Source organism: Caretta caretta, chromosome 26 (assembly GCF_965140235.1).
Source record: "Caretta caretta isolate rCarCar2 chromosome 26, rCarCar1.hap1, whole genome shotgun sequence".
NCBI classification, from domain to species: domain Eukaryota; kingdom Metazoa; phylum Chordata; order Testudines; family Cheloniidae; genus Caretta; species Caretta caretta.
Genome location: NC_134231.1, coordinates 2,675,415 through 2,690,533, shown reverse-complemented (window position 1 = coordinate 2,690,533; position 15,119 = coordinate 2,675,415). Strand labels below are relative to the sequence as shown.

General features: G+C 47.7%; 1 protein-coding gene across 1 annotated transcript; it reads left to right on the top strand.

The window, feature by feature from the left end:
- Positions 1–299: 299 nt before the first annotated feature.
- PLPBP (pyridoxal phosphate binding protein) lies at positions 300–12,836 on the top strand. The gene is made up of 8 exons (XM_048829473.2): positions 300–409; positions 2,193–2,300; positions 3,345–3,380; positions 3,898–3,973; positions 6,556–6,690; positions 7,840–7,982; positions 10,149–10,247; positions 11,125–12,836. The coding sequence occupies exons 1-8, from the start codon at positions 311–313 to the stop codon at positions 11,260–11,262; spliced, it is 834 nt and encodes a 277-aa protein (XP_048685430.1). The 5' UTR covers positions 300–310; the 3' UTR covers positions 11,263–12,836.
- The last annotated feature ends 2,283 nt before the right edge of the window (positions 12,837–15,119 follow it).

Here is a 15,119-nt window from a genome sequence, read left to right as displayed (position 1 = left end):
CTAAGCTCTTGGTCCCTGCCCGCAGCTGCCTGTAGCCCATGCAATGCACCCGGGGCACGACACGCACCCCCGGACCGGGCCAGCCCCGCTTTGCAGGGTGCCCGGCCACTCCTGGGCGGTGCTTAGCCCCCGCTGACCTTTCCGAAATGGCCGCTGCGCGCGGCCAGTCTCAGGGCGCAGCCTCGCTTCCCTGGCCCCACCCCCCGCAGCCATTGGCCGGGTGGGTCGGATGGCGCGCGCCGACTGGCTGATATGAGGGGGCGGGGCGTGTGTGGCGGAAGTGGGGCGGGGAGAGGCTGCTCTGCGGGGGATGTGGGGGAGAGCCGGGATGGCAGCGGGCGCAGGCTTGGGCCCGGCGCTCAGGGCGGTCACGGAGCGGGTGCAGCAGGCGGCGGCCCGGCGGCCCCAGGTGAGAGGGGGTGGGGCCGCTTGAGTCACACTCCTCCCCCCCCCCAGCGGCGGGGTCCCCCCGCCCTATGGGCCCCCCTGCCCCCACCCCAGCACCGGGGTCCCCCCGCCCTATGGGCCCCGCTGCCCCCACCCCAGCACCGGGGTCCCCCCGCCCTATGGGCCCACTGGCTGCCCTACCCGCTGGGCCCCCCAGCACTGAGGGGGAGCAGGGCCTCTTTCTCTTCTCCCGCCCCCAACCCCCCCCCCCCCCCCCCAGCTGGCCCTGTGTGGTAGGGTGAGTTTCTGGGTGAAGGCTGGTGGGAGGTGGGTGCTAAGGAGTGAAGGGGGGGGGGTTGGGGCTGGCTGGGGGGGGGGTTGGAGAAGGAGTGTGTTTAAGGTGGGGAGGGCAAACGGGGGTTGGTTAGGCGGCTGCAGAGCGTCTCTCCCCCTCCCCGAGCTGGCTGGGTTTTCAGTTGAAATCGGCTTTTATTGTTTCCCCCCAATTCTAGGAGTCTCTCGTGTGTGTGTGTGTGGGGGGGGGGGGTCTCCTACACCTATCCAGAGCGCCCCCGCTGCTTTAGGGGCTGCTGTCCTTCTTCCATCCCCAAGACGTGCTCCTCCACCCCGTGTCGCCTTCTGAAAATATCCCACCCCCAGCACTGCGCTACTAACCATCCCTCTCTGTCTCCCGCTTCTAAAAGCATAAGTGCCAGGAGGGATTATCCCAGCCCTTGTATTTTTGTGTTGTATCTAATGGAAGGAAAAATCAGGGAATTTTTGCTGTCCCTGAGGGATTCTGGTAGCGTAACTAATGTAAGCACCCAGATACATTTCTCCCAGCTGTCCTCTTCAGTCCAGCTCTGGCTGCTTGAGTGGCATAATGTAGAGCTTGAAAGAAGGCCCTGCTTTTTCTATACTGAGGATTTCTCACTCTCCTGAAGTTTACGCCCGACTGGGCAGTAAGAAGTCAAGAAACGTTTGTAGGGAATTAGCTGTAAAAAGAGCTTGTCAAAAGTTTCTGTAAGGCCATACCACTGGGGAAACAACGTTGTGTTGGAAAGTGAACAAACATATTAACTGACGTGATTTTGTACTTCATGTGGACGAGGACAGATGTGGTTAGTGACACGCTAGCTGGTTGTAGCTATGCTTAGGAGCAGCAGAGGGTTAACTGCAACTGGTTTAGTAGTTTTTGAGAAAACATTGTCCTTGTCTACATGAGGTGCAAAGTCACATTAAACCCTAAGTTAACACATCTTCTAACATGATGCTTTTTCTCAGTGTAGATGTGGCCAAATTGTCAGTTAAGATTGCTGGACCTTATCTACATAGGGTGCTATTTCTGACTGAGTCCATCTGTGGATGCTCTTATTCTGGAATAAGAGTGCTTTATTCCAGATTAGTTTATTCCATGTTGGAATAAGAGCAGTCACCTAGAGTTAATCAGGAATAGTTACTCTGCTTTAAATTCATACCCTATCTTATTCCATCTGTCTTTCATATGTAGATAAGCCCTTGAAGCATCTCGCCAGCATGGCCCTTATGACTGCAAGTGGAAGAGACCCTCCTCAAGACAGTTATTAAATTCTTCTCCTTAGTGGCATATTGTGGCACCTCCTGCACTACAGAGCAGGTTGCTCTAGACTACAGGCTTTTGGAGAGGGAAGAGGCTGTTGTTTTAAGTAGCTGGCCATGAGGATAACTTCACTAGATTTTGAATAGCCCTCTCAACTGAGGAGCAAACTTGAGGTTTGGTCCTGGTATTCATGCCACTGATTTCTCACAACTGCTTCCTTTGACAGGGTCTCCCTGCTGTACAGCCTCGACTCGTGGCTGTCAGTAAAACCAAACCTGCAGACATGGTTATAGAGGCCTACAATCAAGGGCAACGCAGTTTTGGAGAAAACTATGTAAGTGCCCCCACCTTTCTTCCATTATTTCATAGGCTTTAAGGCCAGATGAGACTGTTGGGATTTAGTCCATCATGCTGCATGGTATAGGCCATAGAATTGCATCCACTAAATTCCTGCTGGCCCAAGAAGTTGATCTTGAACTACAGCATGCCTTTTAGAAACTGTCTGACAAGCATTCTCTCTTGTGGTGAGCCCTTAAGCTTTAGCCCCTGGATGACTAGTAAAAGCGGACTCTGCTTCGAATCCACATTTAGGTTTTCTTTTGTGGACTGGAGCATTTTTCTTTATTTTAAGGTTGGTTAACCACCACTGTATGAATTCTTGTCTTCTAATTTCTTGACAAATGCTATAGTTCCATCCTAGACAACAGGGCATAATGGAAAGGGGAGTAACTGGGTATTTTACCCAGCAAGCCATAACCCTGGGCTGCAGTATTTCATGGCTAGCTCCTTTGCTTACATCCTGCTCTGTTTTTGCAATTAAACCTCAGGCAGCGGTGTCAAGAAGGGAGAGCTACAAGCAGTGCTTGAAACTTTGATATTTCTGTACCAAATAACAGCACTGTTAGCTGACCTCCTGTGCACAAGGATGCTAGCTTATGGCCAGGTAGAGGAGGGGGGGAAAAAATCCAGATGTTCATTCTTGGTAAAGTAATGAGAAAAAGTGCCCTGTATCTGAATGCTGTTCAAAGTGCAGTAGAAGTAAAAGCGCACTGCCTAACTTCAGAGTCCTCTTCTACCAAATGCCAGACTCTCAGCAGAGTAGTGCCTGTCTGTTATACTCCATGTAGCACGTTCTGCTCGTGATGCCAATGTATTACATCCATTAGCATTACTGGGTGCTACAGAGGAGAGAGCAGTCCCCATCTCACCATCATCCCCATACGCACTCCTTGGAAAGTCCGTAGTTGTGTATTCGCTGGTACAGCTGTACGGTGTACTGTGCCACAACCAGCGTTCCTGGGACACCTCTGCTCTTCCAGCAGAAAATGGAGAAATGCCTGATGTAGTTTTAACAAGAGAATGTCTTTAATTCACTCAGGTTCAAGAATTGCTAGAAAAGGCATCAGACTCCAAAGTAAGTATACTGTTGGTTTTTTTTATGTAGTCTCCCCGTCACCCCCAAAGTATCTTTACAATTATGCAGACATTCCATCGATGCTTTAAGGAATCAAGGTGGAGGGTGGGAGTATCCTTAGTTTCAGGCCTGTTTATCAGAACTCTTGAAGCTCCTGTCAACGAGCACAATTAGTCGTGAGGCTTGCATGTGGACCCTGCATTGCCAGTAATGATCTCTGCAACAGCAGATACAGGCTGTTCTCAGGTTTTAAAGACCAGTGATAATGACTTGCTTTTGAAAAACAACATTGTTTTACAGTTAGCTTTTTGCTCACATTTTGCATAACAGTCTATTCCCTTAGTCCTCCCCACAGGAACCAACCTCACTAGCACCAGAAGCACTGTCTGAGCCAAACTTCCCTCAGTATGTTATAGAGAAAGGTGTCTGGCTTGTTTGTTTTTTCAGCCCCAAATGCTTTTTGGCTGGTGAAAAAATTGCAGTTCAAACTCGATTAATTCTCTTCCTCTGTTCTCAGATTATGTCTTCGTGTCCAGAGATTAAATGGCATTTTATAGGCCATCTGCAGAAGAGCAATGTCAACAAACTGATTGGTAAACTTTTAATTTAACTTCTTTATGCTCAGTGTACCAGAGCAACAAGTTCTTCCAGTGTCATAACTTGCTTGATTAACCCATTAGTGCAGTTGATTACAGGCCAAGAAAGCATGGTCCTGGCTTCATGTTTTACTTTTACTTCTGTCTGCTGTTATCCTTTCCCATAGTCCACTGCTGGCTGGAGGCCATTCAAAATAGCTCTGTGATACCTTTGTTGCACAGGAGGCAGGGACCCCTTCATTGGGGGAATATGACTTTGGTGTGTCTGATATTTGCCTCTGGCTGCAAGAGAGAACTGCTTTTGTGTTTGTGAATTTTCACATACACTAAAATAAAAAGCAGCCTGTGGAACTCATTTCCACAAGACTTCAAAGACCAAGAGCCTAGCAGGATTAAAAAAAGACTAGACGCTTGCTTGGATAATGGGGCTATTCTGAGCTTTAAAGGTAAAACTTTCAAAAGTGCATAAATGAGGCCTTGGCTATACTAGAAAGTGTTGGCTGGTATAGCTATACAGCAAACCCGCCTAGTGTATAGTCGGTTCATACGTACCAATGAGTTCTTCTTCCGATATATCTATTACCAGGTTCCCAACAAAATAAGCTATGGCTATGTCCACACTACAAAGATAAGTCGACCTATGTTAGATCAACTTACAGCCACTGCAGTAATTACTGTGGTGGCTGCTGTCCATGCTACTCTCCTTCTGTCGGTGGTGCACGTCCTCACCATGAGTGCTTCCACCGACTGAAGAGGGGCAGTGTGGGGGGCCGAGAACTCCAGGGCTTTCGGCTTCACACCAGGAGTCCAGCTGCCCCAGGGGCTTCTTGCCTTCCAGCTCCCGACTGTGGATGGGAGGCCAGCCACCTGGGGCTTCTCACCTTTGGTGGGGAGATCCACGCCTGGAGTTCGGCCGGCTGCCACAGTGCCGGGGGACGGCAGGGCTCCCGGTGAGGAGTGGGGAGCCCAGGCGGCAGCCCAAGCTGGGAGCCTGGGTGGCAGTCTGGCTTGGAGTGGAGACTGGGCAGCAGCCCAGCTTTGAGGTAGCTTTCTTGTCAATTTCATGGCTCCAGTGGAGCCATGAAATTCACAAGAATGTCAGCCAATAGCCCATGTAAGACTGCATTGCCCTAACTACACGGACATAAGCCCTGCACCCCTTATTGAGGTGGTTTTATTATGCCCGCATAGCAGGGAAGTTACATCGGCGGGAGGAGCATTTCAATGTGTACACCTCCACTATTTTGTCGACAAAACTCTGTAGTGTAGAGAAGGCCTAGATCAGAAAAAACACTCCTCTTTGGGTATCACTGCGTCTACACTAGGGCTTTTGCAGACCCACCTATAAGTATTGGAAGGGCTGTAAAACCTCTTGGGCGTGCACCAACTTCTATTGGGTGAGGAGGAAATTTCTTGGGGAGTAGACACTCTCATACCTACCCACTGTGGGTTTGTTGCAGCTGACACTGGCTACTGTGGGAGACAGACTACTGAGCTGGGATGAGGCTATGGTCCAATCCTATCTGGCAATTCTTGAATCCAATACAGAATAGTATTTCATTGATTCCAGGGTATTTTTGATGTTTACTTAGCTCTTCTACAGCCCAAGCTCTCTCTGTGCTAGGTCACTGTGACCTCTTATAAGAATGGGGGAGAAGATGTCTCACAACTGAGGGATATTTTGGTATGTACCATTTATAGCAAGGGGTCAAGCTGAATTGCCACCATCTGCTAAATTGGGTACAATAATCTGTGTGTTCCATGGCAAATGCACACTGTAGCACACTGAACTTGCTATGCAAAGTCTAAAGTCTGTCTTTGGTGTATGGCACTAAAGAATGATTGAAGCCTTGTGGAAACCTGATGACAAGATCATTCTGTTTCTCGGTCTCTCTTACTGATGCCTGTCTGCATGTTAGTTCCTCTGCCCCTGCTGCTTCACAGAGAGGGGCTTATGACTTCAAGTGGGGAGTAAACAGCAGGAGCAGATGATCCAAAGATCCACCACCATGTTCCTCGTGCAAATGGCCTTGGTAAGAAAGAGCAAGGCAAGAAAAATACAGTAAGCTCAGGGGGTCTAAACGGAACTTTAAGCTAAACACTTCCTGCACTGCATGAGACACCTGCAGCTTTAAAGTTTTAGAAAGCACTGTTACAGGTTAAATCCTCTTTCAATCCATTTCTTTCCTTGACAGAGATTTTCAACTATTTCATTTGGTTTGCAACCAAAATTTCTCTCTCCATATCTTCCACTTCTGTTGGTATCAAGAAGCTGGGTGCCATTTTGCATTTAGTTCCTACAGTGCTGTACATTCTCAATGTGCTGTACAACCACAAACTAATCCTCGCAGCCCTTGTGAGGGAGGTCGGTAGTGTTCATTTTATGGATGGGGAAACTGAGATCCAGAGGTGAAGAGACTTGCCCAAGGCAAATGTATTGGATCCAGGACTGAGACTTGGGAGATCCTGGCGACAGTTAACAAGAGGCTATTGCCAGTTGAGGCAGACAGTGTTCCAGCTACAGTTGTTTGTGCTTTTGCCAACAGAAGTGCCCTCAAATCTGCTTTATTTCTCCTTAGCTGTCCCCAATCTGTTTATGGTGGAAACAGTGGATTCTGTGAAACTGGCAGACAAAATGAACAGCTCGTGGCAGAAAAAAGGGTCATCGCAGAGGTTAAAAATCATGGTGCAAGTTAACACAAGTGGAGAAGATAGTAAGTGGTTGGACACTTGAGCTAATGATCTTCATGTTCTGTTAGCACTATTGATGGATATGATGTAGCTGGGTTAGACTGATTTGTGTATTTCTAGAGCTACTCTAGGTCTGAAATTCAACCTGCCTTCAATGTTTTAAAATGGAGTCTCTCTTTCCAGTCTGAATAGCTCAGTTAAAAAAACCTCCATTATCAGTGAGAAATTGGGGAGGCAGTAAATCCTGCAAGAAAACAGGAAAAGCCAGGCTTGGGTATCCTTTGCTGGCATCACCAGAGCAGTAAATGCTATTCCTCGCATTGGCCAGGCCTCAATTATGCAGCAAACAAAATGTTTGTTTCAAATGCCATTGGAAATATGGGGCCATGGGTGGGAGCCTCGCTTGCCTAACAGAAATCAAGCAGATATGTGACAAGACACACATGCATTTTTAGTCCAGGTCTCCTCTTAAGTTTTTACCAGCATAGTCCACTGGGGTTTTTTGTTTTGTTTTAAGAACACACCTGCACAGGCAAAAGCCCTGGCATAGAGGCTGTTTTAACAGCACAAAGTGCTTTTGCCAGTTTGCCGTATTTCACTCACTGACCCAGAATAAGCTATACTGGAAAGGCACTCTTTTTGTGGTATAACTGCATGTCTACACTAGGAGGGTTTGCCAGTGTAGTTATACCAGCAAAACTTAAGTGTAGACAAGGGCTCATATTTGAAAGCACAGAGGAGCGGTTGCAGAGAACAGAATAAGCGGGGCACTGTCACCATTTCTTTCAAGATTGATTTTCTTTTAACATATTTTTTTTTTGTATTGCAGACCTTTTGGGTGCTGCTCCTACATCAGGTGAAGCTAGTGGTCAAAGTGCCCAAAGTAGCAGTGCTAAGGAGAATGCATAGGAGACTTTTCAGTGCTCTAAAACCACTAGACCACCCCTGATGCTCCACAGCTCTTGAGGGGCTGCAGGTGGCTGTACCACTCTGTGCTCCATTTGGGAGAGCCTGTGTCTGGTTTGATACTGCTGTAGGCCATAGATATTTGGTGGGCTAAGTTACAACAAAATGAAAACCATAGGCAGCCTCTGGCACTGAGCAGGGAACTCGATACGGAGTTTGACGGCGTGTTGCTGTTTCACCATTGCGGTATATGCCTTCTTTTTCAGGTAAGCATGGACTCCCACCTGGAGAAATAGTGGGAACAGTGGAGCATATAATCAAGGAGTGTCCAAGCCTGGAGTTTGTGGGTCTGATGACAATTGGCAGCTTTGGACATGACCTCAGTAAGGGACCAAATCCTGACTTCCAGGTAAGACTTCCAAGTCTTTGGATTCACTGGAAATCAGTGGCAAGATTCCCAATGCCTGGGACCACAGTTTAGCCCTTCTGGCAGTAATCCTGGCTAGGGCTTGTGGAGGACAGCTAAACAGACAACCACCACACTACTCGTAAGGGGAAGTACAGCTACCATGAATCCAACTGACTGAGACTATGCCATCTCTTCCACAATGAGGCAAGGAAACAGGTACATCGCAGCAGGATGAGAGAGGTGCAGCATCCAGTTACAAAACAGCTAATTAAGGGCTACTGTTGCTTAGTTCTTCCAGTTTAAAAGGCTGACTTCAGAAAGGCATGCTGGGAGATACAGTCACGCTACTGTAAGAACGTAAGTCAGTGCGACCAGCTCCCCGGCCATGGTGTCAGAACTCCCAACAGCCGTAGAATTTCAGTCCCTTTCTTCAGGGATGGGTTTAATTTTCAAAACCAGAACAGATCCCCAGATCTGGCTGCATGGCGTCTCCTCAGGCCTCTTCCTCAGAGGGCTTCTGCCTCTGCCCTGTCTAGACAGGTGTCTCCAGCAAAGTCTTTCAGGTCCTTTCCCAAGTCCCTGCATCTCCTGAAGAGTTCTCTCCTGAGCTGCTTGCTGGCCTTTCATCTGAAGACCAGGTGATTTGCAGGCTACGCCTGATTCCTGGCCTGGGCAATGCATGATTAGACACAGTTGCAGCCAAGCCCAGCTCCCTCAAAGGGCCGCCCCACCATGTGCTCACAACCTTATGCTGCAAAGAGTAATAGCACATCTGTACTAGAGGTGCTTCCGTGGCAACGCTGTAGTGCAAACGCTGCAGTGGCGGAGTGGGGAGTAAATCCACCCCTCTCCAGAAGTGTGACCCCCTCAAACCCCTGAGGGACTTTGCAAAGTCGATCTCCGTTTTCGGTGTAGACCAGGCCTTGTCAGGATCAGGAGGAGGCTGCTGGGTTCCACAGGTCACACCTTGTATCGGAACAAGTAGTTTCCTTTCGGCTGAGGCAGATAACCTCTCTAACAAACTCTCATTTAATTACGCTACAGAAAACGCCCGTAACTGCGTAAGTGTAGCTTCTGCCAGTGTCATTTGCGTGTGGTAACTAACGAAGTGTTCTACAGACCTTTCCTCGGTGTTGGAAGGAAGTGAATTGTTGGTTGGTGTTTGCATTGCGTTAGTGTTGAAAGACTTCGGTCAGGGATAAGCTCCTATCTGGTAGGCGATGTATTAACCTGACACGGACGGTCCCTGCTCTAAAGAGCTTGTGTTAAAAGTATGACAGTAAGGCTCCAAATGAAAATAGTCTTCAACTTACTCCAGTGTTCACTCCTTAATACTTGGCATTTCTAGAGCATTCTTGGTTTGCACAGCACTGTGAAGACAATATCCTGAGTCCACTCTGAGGTAGGTAAATGGTATTGTCCCCTATTCCATAAAGAGAAACGGAGTGACCTAGAGGTTCATGACTTGTGCATGGCTGCAGAGGCCATCGGTATCAGCACTGGGATGAGAACGTGGGAGTTCCTGACTCCTAGTTCTAAAACGCAGGCTAGCACAGCTTCACCTTGATCACAGGATTTGGAAATGCTGATGCACCCTTATCCCTGGAGGTGCAAAGGTGTCAATTAACGTTGTCTGATTTACAAGGAAGTATAACTTAGAACAGCCTGGTCCTTTGCATAATCCCACCAGTCCTCTCTTGAGGCTGTATCCAGGACATTCATAGGCACCCGTCTTGTGAAGATTGCTGAGGAAATGCACTGAATCGCCTGATCAGACAGATCTGCCTTCAGGCAAAGCTTCAACCTCAACTTGCTTTCGCTGTTTTCTGCTTTGAGGGGCCTGTGTCTGAGGCCAAGTAGCGTAAGGTCCTATCGCTGCTCCGAATTAGCAGACCTGCTCCAGGCACACTGCTGTGACACTCAGTCCCTTGAGAGGATGTGTATTGTCACTAATGTGGCCTACAGATAAGCTGCATTGTAAATTTTCAAAAGCTCACAAGGTATCTTAAAAACAGGCATGAGTCCTTGAGAACAGGGAGAATGGGAACTGCAGCCAGATGGAGGGAATCTCCAAAGGATAGCCTAAAGCTTGTTCCAGGACACACTGAATGCTTTACAGTGTAACTGCTGAGCAATGTGTAATCCTCCCCTTGTTTCCTCTCTCAGGTTTTGATATCCTTGCGACAGGACATATGCGAAAAGCTAAATATCCCCATTGAGAAAGTTGAGCTGAGTATGGGCATGTCCACAGACTATCAACATGCAGTAAGTCTGATTTCCTTTGGCCACCCAAGATCTAAGGTAGCAGTCATCCCACCAATGCCACCTCCCTCTAGGGATAGTGACAGCACAGGCCAGGGATCCAACAGCCAGACCTTGCAGCCCATCCTGCACTGAGATTCTGAAGCTAAGTCTCCTTAACTGAGACTGATCTGAATTGTCATCTTAGAACTAGGTCATCGTTGATCTGTTTGATAGCTTCTCCTGTTTGTCATGACCCTTTCCTGAGTAAGGCTTGCTCCAGTGACTTCCACATTAGTGTGACTCTGAGCACTGATTCTGTTAAGGACACAACCTGTGTATCTAAGGTACCTACATGGACCTCATCTCTGGGGTGTCTGAGCCCCTCCCAATCATTAATGTATTTCTCCTCCCAACACCCTTGTGCGGCAGGGCAGTGCTATTATCCCCATTGTACAGTGGGGAACAGAGGCACAAAGCCTAAGTGACTTGCCCAAGCTCTCACAGGGCAATTGAACCCGGGGTTCCCGGGTCCCAGGCTAGCACCCTAAACACTGGGCCATCCTTCCTCTCTTTTGTTATAAAGCAGGCAAGCACAGGACTAGTAAACTCCAGCAGTTCTGTTCTGGGATCTGCTGTCAGCATGGGAATAGGGCTAACTTGTTCCACTGGTGGATACCTTTTGCGCGATGGCTTATAACTGGAGTAAATGATCAAAAGGGCACTTTGAAGCCCAAATGTGGGGCAGAGATTGCATGTGGGAATAGAGGACACATGCATTCTTGTGTGTCCTACTGATTAAGCCCCAAGCTGGGTTACAGATAGGGTTAATGGTCTGTGGGACAACTTTGTATTGAGCCACGGCGTCTGAGGGCTGTCTTGTTCCCTCTTCTCTCTCCAGATTGAGGTTGGATCCACAAATGTCCGGATTGGAAGCGTTATTTTTGGAGAGCGGGACTACTCCAACAAACCAGCCAATGCCAAGGCCCTCAGTGACACTAAAAGCAAAGTGGAGACCTTGGCTGTCAAAGAGCACTAAATAGAAAGAGGAAAGATGCTCTAAACTACAGGACACCAGGGAAACTTAACTATGCACTTTCATCTCCTTCCATAGTGACAGCTTGTCATGCCAGTGAGGGGAAATACCTGGTAATAGACCAGAGGTCTCAGAACCGATAACGATTATTGTATGTGAGTAGAAACTGGATTTTTTTTACCTGCAAACAACAAGAAAATTTGTGATTGAAAATCACTTGGCATCTTAGCTACTTTTAAGAACAATCACTCTTGGATAACTATGTTGGATAAACTGATTAAGCACTAGAATTGAGTTATTAACGAGCAACAGGCGTCTCCAGCAGTCTCCGTGATTATATTTTTAATATGAGGAGTGGTTTACCTGATGGAGGACTAACTTCTGGTTAGCCAGTTTTAATTTTGTCAGAGGCATCTCTAAATATCCACTCATCTTGAGTGAGAAAGTACATGGCTCAATAGCTACCAAATGTGTAGGTAGAAGCTACTTTGTAGAGACATATCGATAACACTTAACAGTATTGACACTGAAGAGAATATATCCATTCCAATGAACTGAACACAGTTGCTACTGTAAGTCAATGGCACTCTGCTTTTGGCACGTAATTTGAAAGGTGTGAGTGTGCTGGCTGGCCAGAGGTTGTATTTGTCCTCTCCAGACTGGCATTGCTAACTCTTACCACTGGTGACATATCTCCTGTCTTTGTAGGCTGCTTTTAAGCCTTTAACCTTTTCCCCTTGTAAAGTGTTGAGTTACTTACATACTACCCAATAAGCCCAGTTGCAGTGTACCCTACTAGCTAGAGCAGGGAACTGTCTCAGACTCCTGGCTCTGCCATTGGCTTGCTATGTGATCTTAGGCAAGCCACTTAACCACTCTGTGCCTCAGTTTCCCCATCTGTAAAATGGGCATAATAATACTGACCTACCTCACATGGGGGATTGTGAGGCTTGCTTGTTTGTAATGTGTTTGAAACCCTTGGAGGAAAGGTGCTGCAGAAATGCAAAGTATTATTACCCCATTGCATCCAGATGTACATGAAATCAGTCATATTGCCACTGCACAGATGCTGTAATATAGTTCCCAGATCTTTAAATTCACTTATTCATTGGCCCTGGCCTCTGCTTTTTCTAAAAGCAAGAAGGAGGTACTTGTTTCATCCAGGCTTGGATATAAACTTTCATCCCTCTTGCAGCACAGAGTTTCACTGACCGTGTTTACAGCAGATCTGTTTTGTAACTCGCATTTTGACAATCGGCTTCAGGGTCTTGTCTGTTGCCAGAATGAGGAAACCTTCGTCACCAGTAGCAATACCTGCTTTTCATGGCAAAAGGCTTCTGTGTGTGCACGTGTTTGGTTAAATCAGCCGTGGGTTTTATCTTCTAAATGTAACTGAAAAGAACACCCTCTTGAATCAACCTGTCATGTTCCATAGCTTCAACACTGCATGCAGTCCGAACGGCCCTTGTCAGAGCTGCAGAGGGTGGTGTTTGATATAGTATGTTAATAAAACCATTGTGAATTTGAATACCATCTGTGCCAATCACAAAGCTATTAAAGATAATGGTCCCTTCTGACCTTAGTCTATAATTTTATGTTTTGGATGAACACGGTGGGACAGTTGCTATGCAGGACAGCCCCATGTTATGCAGGTGATGTTCAGTGAGACTGGCTTGTCTTGGAGGAGGGGGTTGCTTTGAATGACAGCTGAAGTGAAGGGCTTCTTGATCAGAGGAGAAAATAAACCGAGACTGTAGAGCATCCAAAATGAGGGGAGCAGTTCTCTCACAGTGCCTCTGGGTGGCACTGCCCCCCAATTCTGTAGAGCTGGTTTAAGAGGCATATTCGTACCTCTTGGCTGTGGGGTACAGATACGTCCATAATAATCATAGGCTAAAATCGCTAGCTAGAGGTATGGAAGTGTTTTGTGCTCTCCAGCCACAAGGAGGCTGGGACAGAGCAGGAAGTACCCAAGCAAGGAACAGGCCTGAAGCAAGGGAAACAGAGAAGAAATTCTAGAGAGCATTAGCCAATGATTCCCCACCTCCCACCCCAAAAAATAAAAAGGAAGATGGTAGAATGACTATCACTACAGATTGTTATTCCTTGATAGCTGGTTGTCAGGTGAGCCAACACAATCTCCTGGCCTACATGGTGCTTTTCCACCCTGATCTCTACAGCAATAACGAGTTTGGGCTATTTGTATTTTTATATATCAAACAAGCCCTTATCTTCAGTATGCTTTCTGGACCACAGAAGAACGGGACTAAATGATGATGGACTCAGCTGTGAATCTTTCTTCCTTAGCTCATATTCCCTCCATGAAGCCCACCTGCTTTCCCTTCTCTCCCATCTTCTCCACTCGCTTCCTGAGTGGAAACTGGATGCTAGTGGGTATTAATGAGGCAAGGAATGATCTAGACTGGAAGGTAGGTGCCAGGGCCATAGTACTGCAAGAACCTATTGGGTTAGTGGGTTAATGCAGTGGACTTTGAATTCTGGAGAGCGGCATTTAAATAACAAACTAGGTCACCAGTGAACGTTTGGTTTCCAAGTCTGTCTGTGTGTGTGTGTGTCGATTTGCACTCGGCAGCAGCACCAAAGAGATGCCTAGGACTCAAATAGCAGGATCTGCCGCTGGCCTTCAGTGAAGTATGGCCACAGCTGATGTGAGGAGGTATGCAGCATTAGAGATGCACTTTGCCTTCCTGCCACGACTCTCCCGCCCTGCCGATCTAAGGAGTGGTATTGAGGGCAGCCTAGAGGGAGGAACTAGGCCATTATGATCACTGGTTGTGGAGGAGGGAGTGCCAACATGACAAGGCATTAATGGGGAAAGCATGGCGCTGCTAGCGTCTGTTCCCCAGCTGGGCAGCCGCTTCACACTCCTGCATCTCCTCTCCCCCTCCCCCCCGCTTCCAGCATGCATTTTCGTGCACAACTTTTTGTGGTGGTGCAAAGTGTCACTGACAACCCAGGAGCCTTCTGTCTCCGCTGCAGGTTTGATGGGCCGCACCAGTGCCAGCTTCATGCACACCCTGCCAGTAGAAGGCTATCCTCCCCCAAAGCGGGAATTTGGTCTCCTTGGGCCATTCTGAGGCTGGCAGCAAGGGTGCCAAATGTGGTGGTTTTCCCTGTCCAGGGAGGAGTGGGCTTAGACACCCACTCATTTTACAGAGGCCACCTGCCAGATGCTAACCGCTGGTCACTGGAATGGAGTCAAATCCTTGTGATGAAAGGTTCCCTGGCCTGTTAGTAACCCCGTGGCACCTCATCTCCCTGCAACATGAGCTTTATTTACATCTATTAAAATAAAGGCACTTCCCTAGTTTGCTGCCACTCCAATTCCCTCTTCTAGGGGCATTATCACTGTCAGAACTTGCCTTGAAAGAATAATCTCAGCCGATGAAGGCTTAGTCTTGGGATCAGATGGGTTCCCCCTCCCGTATGAAAAGCGTGAAGAAGTACTTATGTTTGTTTTAAACTTGCGGCCTGTTACTTCCAGTGGGTGTCCTTCAGTTCTTGTGTTGTGTGAAGGTGTAAATAGCACTTTCGCTTTCTTCACCCCAGTTATGATTTTATAGACCTGTATCCTGTCCCCCCTTTTCCAAGCTGAACAGTCCCAGTCTTTTTAATCTCTCCTCATAGGGAAGTGGTTCCATCCCCCTCATCATTTGTGTTGCCCTTCTCTGTACTTTTCCCAATTCGAATATATTTTCTTGAGATGGGGTGACCAGAACTGCAGGCAGTATTCAAGGGATGGGTGTACCATGGATTTAGTGACATTATGATGTTTTATGTCTTTTCTACCCCCTTCCTAATGGTTTTGACGGCCACAGCACATTAAGCGGCTGTTTTCA

What these genes read in the sequence shown, in the direction of transcription:
- PLPBP (XM_048829473.2), top strand. Translation starts at nt 311, where the DNA reads ATGTGGGGGAGAGCCGGGATGGCAGCGGGCGCAGGCTTGGGCCCGGCG. An exon ending in AAAAGGCATCAGACTCCAAA is followed by an intron (nt 3,381 to 3,897) that starts GTAAGTATACTG and finishes CTCTGTTCTCAG; the next exon opens with ATTATGTCTTCGTGTCCAGA. An exon ending in TAACACAAGTGGAGAAGATA is followed by an intron (nt 6,691 to 7,839) that starts GTAAGTGGTTGG and finishes CTTCTTTTTCAG; the next exon opens with GTAAGCATGGACTCCCACCT.